The 14,602-nt window shown below is 40.1% G+C and overlaps 1 protein-coding gene across 5 annotated transcripts in view; it reads right to left on the bottom strand.

Moving 5' to 3' along the window:
- Positions 1-14,602, bottom strand: part of cep104 (centrosomal protein 104) — a 46,201-nt gene that overhangs the window by 30,131 nt on the left and 1,468 nt on the right. For 2 of the 5 annotated variants that reach the window (XM_022200536.2, XM_051949355.1), the window contains exons 2-10: positions 10,873-10,999; positions 9,441-9,614; positions 9,137-9,275; positions 7,627-7,689; positions 4,708-4,784; positions 4,119-4,287; positions 1,824-1,979; positions 1,473-1,700; positions 274-489 (exon numbers count right to left, since the gene is read on the bottom strand). In XM_022200536.2, the coding sequence (XP_022056228.2) occupies positions 274-489; positions 1,473-1,700; positions 1,824-1,979; positions 4,119-4,287; positions 4,708-4,784; positions 7,627-7,689; positions 9,137-9,275; positions 9,441-9,614; positions 10,873-10,985 (1,335 nt within the window). In that variant the 5' untranslated portion in view covers positions 10,986-10,999. Of the gene's footprint in view, positions 1-273; positions 490-1,472; positions 1,701-1,823; positions 1,980-4,118; positions 4,288-4,707; positions 4,785-7,626; positions 7,690-9,136; positions 9,276-9,440; positions 9,615-10,872; positions 11,000-14,602 lie in introns of those variants that run through there. The other 3 variants (XM_022200537.2, XM_051949356.1, XM_051949357.1) reach the window with 3 other exon arrangements.

Here is a 14,602-nt window from a genome sequence, read left to right as displayed (position 1 = left end):
GGTAAAGAGCATGTCACATTAGCGCAACATCCACAGTATGAATCCCAGTTGTTCGACCTTTGTTGCATGTTGATGGTTAATGTAACGATATACAATTGCGGTTACTTTGCTATAGGCATCTATAGGAACTTGGGGCTAACTGACATATTACACTCTTTATAAAATTACTTTTAGAACTAGTTAGTTAAAAGAATTGCAATGGTAAAGACAAGTACATGCTTGAAAATATCCTATGGGACAGCAAAGAAGTGTTCCAGCTTTACTTTTTCTTACCAGGCTTTCTCCATAGACCTCTATTGGAAGGCCAGCTTCTCTCTGGGCCTTCTCTGTCAGGGGCTCTGGCTCACCGCTCATCTCAGGGCTGTGTGGAGACCTCTGCACATCAAATTTGTGGGAGTGCTCCTCTGCAGTGCTCTGAATGGTCTCTGCTGGCTGATCTTTCCTCTGAAAGGCTGGCAGCGGCCTCTCATCATAAGGCAGTCTGGTAATCTTACACCACAAACAAAAACATTTGCAAGTCATTTTATACATATTTATATAAAGGCTAACAAACAATTTCTACATTTCTTTTATTTCCTTACCACAGTTTTTAATGCTGGCACATGTATGTTTCATACAAATTAATACATTTTCTAGAGATCCCTCAGTTCAAAAGTTCAAAGACAACTGATACACTTTTTCAAGCCTGAAATAGATGTCTATTCCTTTTTTTAAAAAAAACTCTGCCATTGTTCTTTTCACTAACTCTTACCAGCATCTGATCACTACATATGTCAATCATTCAACATCACGATGACGATGAACATTTAACCCCATCTAAACAAACAAGCCGGTGAGCACTGTCGCCTGTGCCTCTGGGCCAGCTGGCATTGATGCCTAGTACAAGGCTCAAAGCCCTGCCTTGAGGCCAGGTTGGCAGCCGCTGGAGGCAGCCAACTGTTGCACGCTTTTAATTAAATAGTGAAACCTAAACCTGTAGTGGGGCCTGTTTTAGTAGATAGTGAGTAAAGCACAAAAACCCCACCAGTCATAATCTCCCTGTGTGCTCAGGGCTCCAACACTATAGATGTTTAGTGAAGAGACATGTTCCAAAGGTGCAACTGTGAACCAGCTTGCTTTTACAACATACAGGAACGCATGTAAGGTGAACAAGCCACAAATATGGCCGTCTGCAGCTGATGAATACTGAGAAAACGCTGGGTTGTCCATTGAGTCGGCACAAACAGGCATTGGACAAGCTATTACTTGTGTGTTTTTTATGTTCGATATGAGGGGGAAACGCAACCGGCCCCGTACAGACTGTAATGGCTTTTACTGTAGTGTGTACAGAGTTGTGCCTGCAGTCCTCTTATCTGCCTGCACACACAGAAAGCATGAATTGGCCATTAAAAGTCTACTGGGATTAGACATGTTTCACATGTTTTAACAATGTGGTAATTTGTGAATAATGTTTGATATAATGAGACGCTTACATCAATCTTGGGTACAACAGCAGCGGTGCATGGTGTGTCAGGTAGGTTGGTATGTTTGGGCAAAACTGTTTCTGTGGCTGACAGCAGATTTTGATGAGTGTCATTTTTCTTCCCCTTCCTGAATGTGTCTGTAGACACAAGGGCCTTGATGGGAACTGAACGATGACCTGGAGAAGGCAGACGGGGGGAAGGATGCTGGGCCAGGGATGAGTCTGCAGCTCTTGTGATCTAGTGGATAGGTGGAAAGACAGAACAGTATGCAGTTTAGATACAAGAAGTCTGTTGTATCACACGAACGGTCCCCCTTCCATTACTGCAGAGATGAAGCGTGATTAGAGATTGGCAGCTGACCGTTGTCATGTCCAGCAGGTTGTGGACTTCCAGCTGCTGGTAGACACTCTTCCTGTACTCTTCCATCAACTCCTTCTTCTTCTTGGCCAGGTCATAATCTTCCTTTTCGATGGCACATCGCTTCTCCACATCATATCGAGCCAAACGCTCGCCCACCTGGAAGAGCCCATGAGAAGGAGAGATAAAGGCAGCCTTACAGGTACATGGTGAGCTTACACTACATGTTGAGACAGGGAAGCATGGGAGCAGTTTATGAGGTTCATGATGTCTTTGATTTATGTCCGTGTGTGTCTGTATTGACTATAAATATATGTGATGTTTATTGGCTCATTTTTCATTTTGCATCTTTTAGGTGAGTGTACAGTTCCAAGTGATAGATTTACAGCACTCGGAATCATCAGTCATTATTTTTAGTTTACAAGACTAAGTACGTACATTACACAGGAGGTGATTTTGGTCCTGGGTTTTAACAGAGTTTGATCAGCTCTGATCTTGTTTTTGTTTCTTTGTCTATTTCTCTTGTTGCAAGATTACTACAGTATGTCACAACTTTTGTCTTATTTCTTACAACTATCTGTAATACGAACATTGCAGTCACCATTTTCATTGCAAATTGTTAATTGCTAAAATTATGAAATGTGATGGCGTTACAGAAATAGTACTGCATCACTAAAACTTGATGGGTAAAAGACAGTACTAAAGGGACCAAACATATTTTACACGATCTGTTAGCCAAACTTAAATTAAAAGAGAAATGAAGGACAACAATGAAATAATGAACTAACTGCAACATTCATCACAGTTCACCAGCTAGTGTCTTGGTTCAACATTTACTAACTATATTTTCTGTAGTTGTGCACAATTTTTCATTATTACTAACATTTCAAATGAACCACTTAAAATCAACCAACCTGTGTGATCATCTTAATGCTCTTATTTTTGGGTGTGTTTGACTTAAATGTACTGATGACACCAGATCTCAGCAATTACTTTGGTTCGTACAGTGTTGTTGTTTCACTGCAGAATCCCTACAGAAACGATGGTCAAAAACACAAATAAGATTCATACTTAAACTGTCATTGGAGCTGCTGCCACATAGTGAATCATTGACATTTACAAGATGGAAATTTCAAAACAACTTCCAGTAAGTCAGACACGTAATTTCTCATAAGGAAATTCCATTAAGCTGAATTAAGTAGCAAACCAGGTGCCAACCAACACAGTCTCAATTCACAATGACTTGCGAGTGTTTTCTTTTGGACAAAACAACCAGAACCAGTGCAATCTATTGGGCAGCTTTAATTCAGTTTATATCAAGGATTTCCCACATATAGTTCCTTCTGATTGCTCAACCTCACTGAAAAAGTCCTCTTGCTAAGAAAACTTGCTCAGTGCAAAGCAGCGATACCCTCTTCTATCCTCTCTTCTCTCTGACATGCATTTTCAGATATCATGCAACATAAAAAACATCCTCTGACATCCTGAGGCAGCAGTGACAAGGGATTTTCAGCATGACTACCCTGGCTACTGCTTTGTCCACAATGCTAATATGCCATGCTAACAAGGTGCCAGAATGTCTCTGGTTACAGATGGGCTTGTGGTTGGGAGTTGTAAAAGAAGTACCCAAGTACCCTTACTGCAGCTGTTGAGCTTATTAAGAATTCATGGTGTGCATGGTAACACTGTATACAAAGACGGTCAGGGACAGGAATCTGAACAACGCTTAACAACTACTGTTACAGACAGTGGTGAAATTAAATAGACAGATCTTTAAAAAAAACAAAAAAAAAACACCCACACACAAAACTGATATTCGTGGGAAAACATATGACTAGCAATAGGTGGATGAGGCCATGCTGATTTTTATTATTACACAATAAAACATATTTTCCTATTATTTTCCTATTATTAAAGTTGTGGTTTCCCATACTGCCACCACCAACAGACATTAAAAGCAGTCAATGTGTATTCTAAGTAAGTCATTTGAAAGTTTGCTTTTAGAGCAGTGGAAGAAATTTAGTCAACATGGCAAAGGGGAGCCCAGAATGAGGTTGAATTCCAGAAACAAAGATCTTAGTACTGCCTTTTGTTAATGCTTCAAGTGTACTTACGTACTGCTTGTTTGCGCTGTAGCAAAGGGACATTCCTGAAACCCTGTAAACACTGCAGTGTAACTGTCATGGCTAAATACTAAACCTAAGTCCAACAGTGTGTTAGCACGACGAATATTCTTTAAAAAGATATATATTTGGTGTAAATTAATTGTAGTCAACCAGTCTGCTTCCGAGAAACTACCTTCTGTAGGTCTGCGACAGCCTGCTTCAGATTTTTAGCCTGCTCAAATTTCTCCTGCCGGACCATGTCCTGCTTCTTCTGGTCCAGGAGGCGAATAATGTGGGCAACTTCTGGGTCCTGGTACATATCAAAGGCCAGGTCGTCCAAGGGGGATATGGACTCACATTTACTGGGCACAAGACAGGATGAAAAGATAGCATTTGAAACATTATTGTCTAGGGCTCATTACACTTTTGAAACACTTTAATACAGAAAAATGATTTTTTTTTAAATTAATCTGAGGTAATGCCAGTCCCAGAAAACATGTCATTATTAGTTAAATGGGCCGACTCTTGTGCAATTCCTGACAAAAGAGGAGAAACACTAACTGCCCCCAAGGAGTGAGACCTTGAAGTGAACCATCCCTTGGGGGTTGATATATTAAAAAAAAACAAAATGTGTTTTTTCTTTGCACTGGCCACCACCTGCATTGTCTTCAAATGCATGTGACCTTGAATGCCTTATTGGTTATCTTCCAGACTAAATGACTTTGTTGAACAATGTTATTGTCACAAGACAAAGAAACCAGAGTTCAATGGCCTAGTCTCACCCCATGAAGGTCGTGTCCAAGGCGACTTCCAGCTGGGTACTATTGAGGTAGTGTTCGATCAGCTGCTCTCTGCTTGGCTGGGGGTAAACAGATGGACAAATTGAACACACGTGCATATATCCGTTAGTGTTACTGTGCTCAGGACTATTGGTTTTTTTAATCCCATTAGATTTCAGGAGAACTTCAACTTCACCCTCTACCCTAGACTGCAATCTTGCAATGGCAGTAAGGCAAGAAAACACGCACGCACACACACACACACACACACACACACACACACACACACGCATAAACCTAACCATTCATTAATCTCTCCAGGCTACAGCTACACACAGAGGTTTGCAGTGTTGTAATCCACTGTGAAAACTGCTATTACCTTGAATGCTAATCCCTATCTAAACAGAAAACAGCCAATGAGATCATTCTTACAAACTTCCTTGTAGAGAAGAAGGCCCCTTTCTTTTGGCAATTAATGAGTGGGAACAAGGAACAAGAACAATGCTGTACACTCCAATCATACAGTGTGGTGTTATACTTCTTTCAATGAGAAGACAAAGCCAAATATGCTTTCAAATGTCACTATTTCATATCCACCTATCAGCCACATCAATAAACCACATTAAAACCACTGACAAGTGAAGTCAACAACACTGATCAACTCATTACAATGCAATATTCTGCTTCAGAATTGTGCATCCCGGTGTTCATGTGGATGTTGCTTTGACAGTGCAAATGGAGCAAATTACGGTGCTGACAGAGTGAACCTGAAGAGAGGCATCAGAGAGGCCCAGGCTGCTTACAGTAAGAAGACTGAGGACTACTTCCATAGCAACAATACAAGTCAGATGAGCCAGGTGGTTCGGCACATCACCAGCTACAAATCCAGCAGCATCTCAGCTGTGGATGGTGATGCATTGCTGGCAATGGAACTGGGCCACTTTTTTTGCCAGCAGCGACATTTCCATGGTGGAGAAACTTGAGGTGAGGCACACATTTGGGACAGCAAACTTTGATGCCGTCTCTGGATCTGGGGTCTTCACCAAGATCTTCAACCAGTCCCTATCAAAGTCCACATCCCACCCTGTCTGAAGTCTTCAATCATAGTTCCAGTGCCACAAAAGACCAGCTCTGCATTTAACACCATCCTCCCCTACAGACTGATGACCAAACTCATGGACGTGGGATTTTCTAACTCTGTCTCTAGATCAAAGATTTCCTCTCAGATCGCTCCCAGAAGGTAACAATAAGCCCTCACATCTCCTCAGCTCTCAGTCTCAGCACCGGTTCCCCACAAGGCTGTGTGCTGAGTCCCGTGCTCTACACCCTGTACACCCACGACTACATCCCTGCCCACCCCAGCAACAGCATCATTACATTTGGAGATGACGCCACCGTAGTGGGGGGAATGAGATTGCTTGTCGTGAGGAGGGGAAACAGCTGTCTGCGTGGTGAACAGACAGCAACCTGGTCTTTAACACCACCAAAACCAAGGTGCTAATTATAGACTTGAGGAAGAATAAAACAGACATTCAAGCCCTTCACATCAGGGGAGAGAGTCTCGGAAAGAATCACACAAAACGTTCTTGTGTCCTTCTACCGCTGCTCCATAGAGAGCATACTGACCTACTGTATCTGTGTGTGGTTTGCCAGCTGCACAGAAGCAGAGAGGAAAGCACGCCAGAAGGTCATCACAAACGCCAAGGAGATCATCGGGCTGTCCTCTAACCTTCTCAGAAGAACTGTACAGTTCCTGCTGCCTAAATAAAGCCAAGATTATTGTAAAGGACCCATCCCACCTCAGACACACTCTGTTTGAACTGCTGCCTTCAGACAGATGCTTCAGAACAATACATACATGGACTAACAGACTAAAAAGCTGTTTATAACCAAAAGCTGTCAATGCACTTAACACTGCCAAAACCTGAATGTGCAATATCAACTGTCTTGTATGTATGGTATATTGTCTTTTTCTTTTCTTTATAAAATCTTTCCTTCTTTTTAAAAATAATGTTTTGGATTTAATTTTAGACTCATTTTTGTTGTTGCAAAACCACATTCGTTAAAGATTAAATTAATGATGACTGAGTTCTAATTAAAAGCTTCAGTTTCAGCATGATGGTGTGTCGCCATGCTGGCTCACTGTTACAATGTACCAGGGACTCTACATGAAGGAGAGCCATTGTTAATGTTATTAGCAACAAACAGACAGAAGTAATTTCGTCTCCTAATTTGGGTAACACAGCCTTTCAAAGCAGCAAATAGCTAAGCTTTCTGTCTGTAATCATAGCACAGTGTCCCTCCACAGGACAAACACAACTTCCACCAATAGAGCAGGTATAGGAGAACAGGATCTAGCCGACCCTCCAGGCAAGATCGCTGCTGTGATGGAGGTGCTCAGAGTCGGATTAGTGGACCAACAATGCACAGCCTGTTCACTGGAATCTGTGCGGGTGTGTGTCCGTGTCTTTCCGTCTCTCCGTCTGTGTGTGTGAGTGTATTTTAAGGTGGTCTCACTTCTCCAGGAGCTGTCTATCTGCAGGACTATCTGATTACACTGACTAACTAAAGGGCTCCTGTTTGATTACATACTGCCCTCCCTTTGTGTCTCATTACTACATGCCTGACACATACATATACACTTTTACACACACACAGTTTGTCCATTCCCATTCGTGTTTTTTTTAAATTCAGAATATGTGTAAGGTTGCACAGAGCAAAACCTATCACAACAATAAAAAAAATTCAACGGTCACAGCGGGTTCAGTGTGTATAGATGTATGATGATACATGAGTCAACCCTATTTTGGGTGACTGATGACAGAGCAACGTCTCACAAAACCACAGCACAACATCACCACCTACTGCTGTGGAGATGTAAATTCAAGCAATGCATGGCAGGTGAAGAGAGCGCTCACTTACTATTGTGTTAAAGGCATTGCCATCCAAAGAATCTCCCAGAACATTAATGGCAACCAAAGCAACCTGAAATTAAAAACAGATGTTGATGATAGTGAGGTAGCTGAATCAAACTGAACTGTGAGAGAAAATTGAAAAATTAAAACAAAAAAACAAAACAAAAAAAAAATCAATGCATGTGATCGATGATGAGTGTTGGGAAGTTGATGGTGGATCTATTTGATCATAGCTTGAGGAGCAAAGCTAGAGATAACCTTTTTTAATTGCCAACCAATCCCATGAAAAAACTGAGAGCACCAAAGAACTGATCTTACCAGGATACACAAATATACACAGGAAAAACACACATTATTGCACTGGGTGACCATTATGAGCATAAAAAATAAGGTAGTTTATTTAGAGTCAAATCCACATATGTTGTCCTGCAGCTGTAAATACTCGTTATACAGCAGACCTAAAATGATCGGAACCAGAAAATAGCCCTGAACAAATGTAATACTTAACATTTGTTAAAAACTACATTTTGCCAGCAGTTTTTGGAAATGTTTCATAGAAGCAATTGTCTTCTGATTGATCGATGAGAATTGATTTATTGCCTAAATAAGAATTCATTAACTGCCTGTTTGTGTCAATAATGTGATCAATAGTTTCAGCTCTGATGCAAATAAAGTCTGTGAAGTTAAGAATGAACAGGCAACATGATTCATTCTCAGACGTGTGTAATAAATCACATAAAGCATTAGTGATTAAACAGTACCTATATGGATTTTAAACGTCCATGAAACAACTGCAGCTGATCCAGAACACTGCTGCTAGAGTCCTCACCAAGACTAAAAAAGTCGATCACATCACTCCAGTTTTGAGGTCTTTGCACTTGCTTCTGGTCTCTCAGAGAACAGACTTTTAAATACTTTTGTTAGTTTATAAAGCTCTGAATGGTTTGGGCCCAACCAAAAACGGAGATGCAGCTTTCAGTTTTTATGCTCCACATATCTGGAACAAACTTCCGGAAAACTGCAGGTCTGCTGAACTCTAAGCTCCATAAAATCAAGGTCAAAGACTGATTTATTCACTGTTCCCTTTGATTAATGACTGCCTTAATACCAGCACTGCGCTGTTACTCTTAACAATGCACTGTAACTTTTTATCTTAGCTTTACATTCTTGTATTTATCATAAAATTTCATGTTGATTTTACAGCTTCAATTATGTTCTAATTGAATATTTCTATGATTTTAACCCATGCTTTTAATGTCTACCTTTTAAATCATTGTTGTAATTAATCTCTTGCCTATCTGCCTACTTAAATAACCCTTAAATGGTATTAAAATGGTTAATGGTTTAAATGTAATCTAACAGACATATTTACAGTACTCTTGAAAATAATAATCTTTGCCACAAAACAAAAACACACAAACTGCTCTCAGCCTGTAGCAGTATCACACCTTACTAGACAAAACAGAAAACACAGTAAAACTGTGGTGTTGGTGCATCACGACCATCTAACAGAGTACCTGACCATAGCGATTGTAACGGTTGACATGGTTCCTATGGAAAGTGATTCTCAGGTAAGTTCCAATGGCATCTACATGGACGGACTTCAGCTCCCGAGCTTTGAAACCTGTCTTCTCATTGTCCGACAAAGACACATACCTGGGGTGAGATTGTTGATATTTTAGATCACCCTCGCAACAAAGAACGGCATATGATTGTGTCAATGTATGCTGCTTCATCTCAATTTTCTAAACTTTGTATCAACCACTGTTAAAATGCATAAACCGGTTTCAAAAATGAGCCTGGCTGAATCTGTTGTCTCACCCAAGTCTCCGAAGCTGCCCAGGGAATCCTGGAGGGCTGGTTTCGGGAAGAGTGTCTCCAATATGAAACTCAACCTTGGCTGGGATGAGATACTGGTGAGCAAGCAGCTGCAGCTTTCTGACCCTACTTCTCTCCATCAGCTGGAGGGTGATATGCTGAGGATAGGAGCACATTCTGCAGAATATTGAATTCAGAGAAGCTTGAGTTGGTTTACGAGGATAGGGCAGATTTAAAAGAACTAGGGTTGCAAAGGGGCAGAAAATTTCCAGAAACTTTCCATGGGAAGTTAAGCTGGGGAATTTTGGAAATATTCCAAATTAGAAACTTTCCATGGGAATTATGGGAATTAACTGGAGTGGAACTCTTGTCTGCTGATTTTTTTGAGCCTTGAGGAACTTTTTGGCACTTTGCAATATGTTGCTGCATTTTTGTAGCATTCTTCACGTATGTCTTTCCACAATATTTACACATATACAAAGACTTTCCTTCAACATTAGCTTGTGTGAAATGCTTCCACACATCAGATGGCAAACGTGGCATTTTTCTGTAGAATAAAATAACAAAAAAGCTTGTAAAAACACTAAAGCAATGGCATGAACAGAAATATAGTTGGCTAAACAACTGGAATGGTCGTCAAAATATTTGACAATTGATGTATAAATTCTTGTATGGTTACAGAAAACCGTCTTGCAGGAGTCAGAAGAAACAGCATCAAATTTGAGGTTGCTACCACCATAATTAGCTCACCTCTTAAATGGTCAGTGAAATGAAAAATAGCTTTCATTTAGCGCCTAACTTACCAGCTAGTTAGCTACTGTATTAATGCATTTTTATTTAATATTTGCAAGTTAACAGGGCTTGGGTAAATATATTTACCCTATGATATTATCAAAACTTAGTTGACTTTACATAGTCCGCAGGCTCAAATGTGTGGCTTCAATAGTCTTGTGCTTTGAGCTCAAAAGTGTGGCCTCCAGGCTTCAAGAAATCACCTGTGCATGTGATGGAGGAATGCACAGTGCATGTAGGGGGTGTGGTCTCAATAGCCCTGCAGTAAGCAGTGTGCTGTGTGCATGTGATTGAGGAATGTACTTGCATTAAATCTGGTTGTTTTAGCCAAGACTATGCTACAATATATTCCCCCCAACTATATTTAAGTTCCCTGTTAAGGGCCAACCTTCAATTTTGTAAATTTCTTATTTATTCCCGTTTATTCCCATATATTCCCATTAATTCCCGTTAATTCCCATGGAAAGTTTCCAACTTTGAAAATTCCCGGAATTTTGCAACCCTAAAAAGAACTGAGAAAACTTACAAGAATAACAGACATCAATTTTATGTTCTAGATTTGATAATACAGAATTATTGTTTTGAGAATTGCCAGAAATGATCTCTAACATGCTCTTGAAAGTAAAGCATCCTGTTCATGTACCTGCTGGACCTCCAGCCGTTGATGGTGGGCGCATGGACCATGAGCTCCTTGGCACTAAAGTTGTCCTCATGACTTGAAGAGTTGATCACAATGAATCCTATCTTCCTGGGCATCCCTGTGATGGATACTAACAAAACACAAACAAATTCTTAAAAATAGATATATATTTAAGTTTCTACATCTGAACATAGAAAGAAGTTCAAACAGTGACAGTGAATGCGAACACAGTAGGTTTCTTAATGTCATGGGCCTGGACTGTCCAAAATGTATTTGTGACCATCTGAATCTGTACCAGATCTTCCTAAATGTGTCCACACCATAAAGCTTGCACAAGACTAAAGGCTATAAATTGGCCCTGAATGTCAGTTTTTACCAAAGACTTCATTTTTAGGCAGTTTTCTTGTATGGGTGCTTGTGTTCAACAAATGAGAACTTTTAACTGTTTTTCTGAAAAGTTTATGGAAGCAAATGTGTATATTTGTCAAAATCGAGTAGTGAAAACATGAAAAAGGTGCAGATTAGTGGTATTGTTAGACCTAAGCATATGAGGCTACTGTCCCAAAGGCTTTATAAAAAGAAAAGAAAAAAGTAAGAATATTAATATTTCAATTATCCGTTAAAATCCTTAAAAATATGATATACACTCCCTTCCAAAAGTATTGGAACAGTGAGGTCAATTCTTTTGTTTTTGCTGTAAACTCAAAACACTTGAGTGTGACATAAAACGACGAATGTGAGACAAGAGATCAACATTTTAGCTTTCATTTCCAGGTATTTCCATCGTGATCTGATACACAATTTAGAAAATAGCACCTTTTGTTTGAACCCATCTATTTTTTATGTGAGCAAAAGTACTGGAACATATGACTGACGTGTACATTGTTGAACTAATGTGTCCTATTACACTATTATTCAAACAATAAATAGCACTCCATGTCTATATTCAGTTTCACATTTGGGTTTTGCCTGTGCAAGCTGCATCTATAGTTGGAAGTGTAACCAACATGAAAACCAGTGAGCAGTCTGTGGGTGAAAAACAATCTATTGTAAAGTTGAGAGAAGATAGAAAATCTAATCAGAGCCATCACAAATGTTGGCCATAGGCAGCACAATCATTTGGAATGTCCTGAAGAAGAAAGAAACCACTGGTGGACGAAGTAACAGACGTCCAACGGATAGACCAAGGAAAACAGTAGCAGTTGACGACAGAAACACTGCGAGAGCTGTAAAGAAAGACCCTAAAGCAACTGTTAGTGACATCAGCAACAACCTCCAGAGGGCAGGAGTGAAGGAATCACAATCTACTGCTGGCAGAATATGGAGTAATAGGAGTGCCAAATCAAAATATAAATAAATAATTAAATAAATAAATGTGGAAATATAAAGAGAAATAAATAAATGTGGAAATATAAAGAGAAATAAATAAATAAGGAAATATAAAGAGAAATAAATAAATAAATGTGGAAATATAAAGAGAAATAAATAAATAAATAAATAAGGAAATATAAAGAGAAATAAATAAATAAATAAATGTGGAAATATAAAGAGAAATAAATAAATAAATAGGAAAATTTTGTCTTTGCTTGTACCTTTTCTGTTTTTTCCTTTTATTTATTTATTTATCTTTATATTTCCACATTTATTTATTTAATTATTTATTTCTCTTTATATTTCCACATTTATTTATTTAATTATTTATTTATTTATTTATTTATTTATTTCCCTTTATATTTCCTCAGTCCACCAAGAAAAGGAAAAATGCAAATCAGTTTGCTCTGGGCGGGGATTCTGAACACAGGAGTCCTGCCTGACACCAGCTCCCAGCACGGCTGAAGTGAAGCCATGTCACCGTTGAGCTTCGGCTTATTCTGCCACTGATAAGAAAATAAACATTAATTTACCGAATTAGCAGCGTCCTTTCAGTGTCTGATGGCAGAATCAGCCGAAGTTCCACGGTGACACGGCTTCACTTCAGCCGTGATCGGAGCTGGCGTCAGGACAGAAGCCTGTGTGCGGGTACGACTCCCCACCCTGAAAAGGAAGCCCCGCCCAGAGCAAACTGATTTGCATTTTTCTATTTCGTGGTGTCAGGCATTATGAAATAACCACCAAGAAATAAAATGCAAATCAGTTTGCTTTCACTTGGTGGACTGAGCTGTCAATCAAATGGCTCTAGGCGGGGCTTCCTCGTCGTTCCTGATCACAGGCCGCTCAGAGGGGCGTGTCGTGTCTACTCTTCATATGCCTGTGATCAGGAACGACGATGTAACATCCAAAATATGCAGGAAAAAAAACATATACTGACAGAGTTAAAAAACACAATCACTTTAAAATGAGAAAAAAGAAGAAAAGAGAAAAAACAAACAGCTGAACAGATTTAAGCAGAACAGAGATCTCTAGAACTACCCTGACACCACAATATAGGATACTAAACCCCGGAGGTCGCCACCAAAGCCAATTAGGCCACCTGCTCACCCAAACAAATCAAAAAAAAAAAAACCCAAAGAAATAATTGCAAAACTAAACACAGAATCACAAAAATAGAAAATAAACAGATCAAAAACTCAGAAGTAATTCTAATGCTAATAATTTTTACAAACAATAACAATGGGCGTGCCAGGCGATGGGCACACGCACACCAGGATTGTCCTTAAAACACCATAAAAAGACCGATGCAGCAACTCCTGAAGAGCACAGGACTTGCTGCAATGAACACGGAGACAGAACAGCAGCGGCTTGCTTCAGATGTAGAGATGCTCGTCAATAAAACTACAGCTCCTCAGGCATCAGGGGAAACAGCCGCAGAGAACCCGCATGATCACTCAAAAATCCAACACGATGCATAGGTTGCGCCAGCTCCGAGGCCACACACATACCCAGCTCCCAGCCAAGGTACCAACCGAACTCTGACAGGTAGGTAGAAAAATACTCCGCCAGCATCTCGAGACCGCCACGGCAAACCACGTGGATGAGTGAACACCCCAGCTCCAGATAGAGGACACGGGGAAAACGTGCAGCCCGCTCACAGATATAATGCACTATAGCACCGCCCAGTAATCAAGGTACGATTGGATGATTGCTCCCAGCTGCATTCAATGACTGGGAGCAACTGAAAACTAGACCTGATCCAATACACAACATGAGTGGAGATGGACTGGGCCGTCCTGCCACACATAGTTATTAAAGTAATTAACAAAATATGACAGCAGGCCGAAATGAAAACACACTATCTCCTGAGGTCCTTTTTTTGACTCTGTGATGGCGTCAGCCATCTTTTGTGTGGTGGTCTGCTGGAGCAGCAGCATTTCTGCAGCAAAGAGGAAGAGACTGAACAAACTGGTTAAGAAAGTCAGCTCTGTCCTGGGATGCCTCTTTGATCCGGCAGAGGTGCTGGGAGACAGGAGGATGATAACTAAGCTATCATCTATGTTGGAGGACTCATCCCACTCCCTGTGGTAGACACTGCAGGTCCTTCCTTCTGCCGTTAGATTAGATGGATTAGTAGGCCACTCAATGAAAAAATTGTCATACTCTCTCGGTATATTACTGACACATTCTGTGAATGATGAATATTCTGTACTTGCAATATGTATTTTTTCTACATATGCACAGATTTTCTACGTATTCCACTCATTCTAGAACACGTGGTATATTGGTATTTTTCTACTTACATACAATGTGTGCAATATAGATATTAATCTGTGGAATAATAATACTTCTCTAAGTATTT

The sequence above is a fragment of the Acanthochromis polyacanthus genome, chromosome 6, assembly GCF_021347895.1.
Source record: "Acanthochromis polyacanthus isolate Apoly-LR-REF ecotype Palm Island chromosome 6, KAUST_Apoly_ChrSc, whole genome shotgun sequence".
Classification (NCBI taxonomy): domain Eukaryota; kingdom Metazoa; phylum Chordata; class Actinopteri; family Pomacentridae; genus Acanthochromis; species Acanthochromis polyacanthus.
This window is presented reverse-complemented; position numbering and strand designations above follow the sequence as displayed.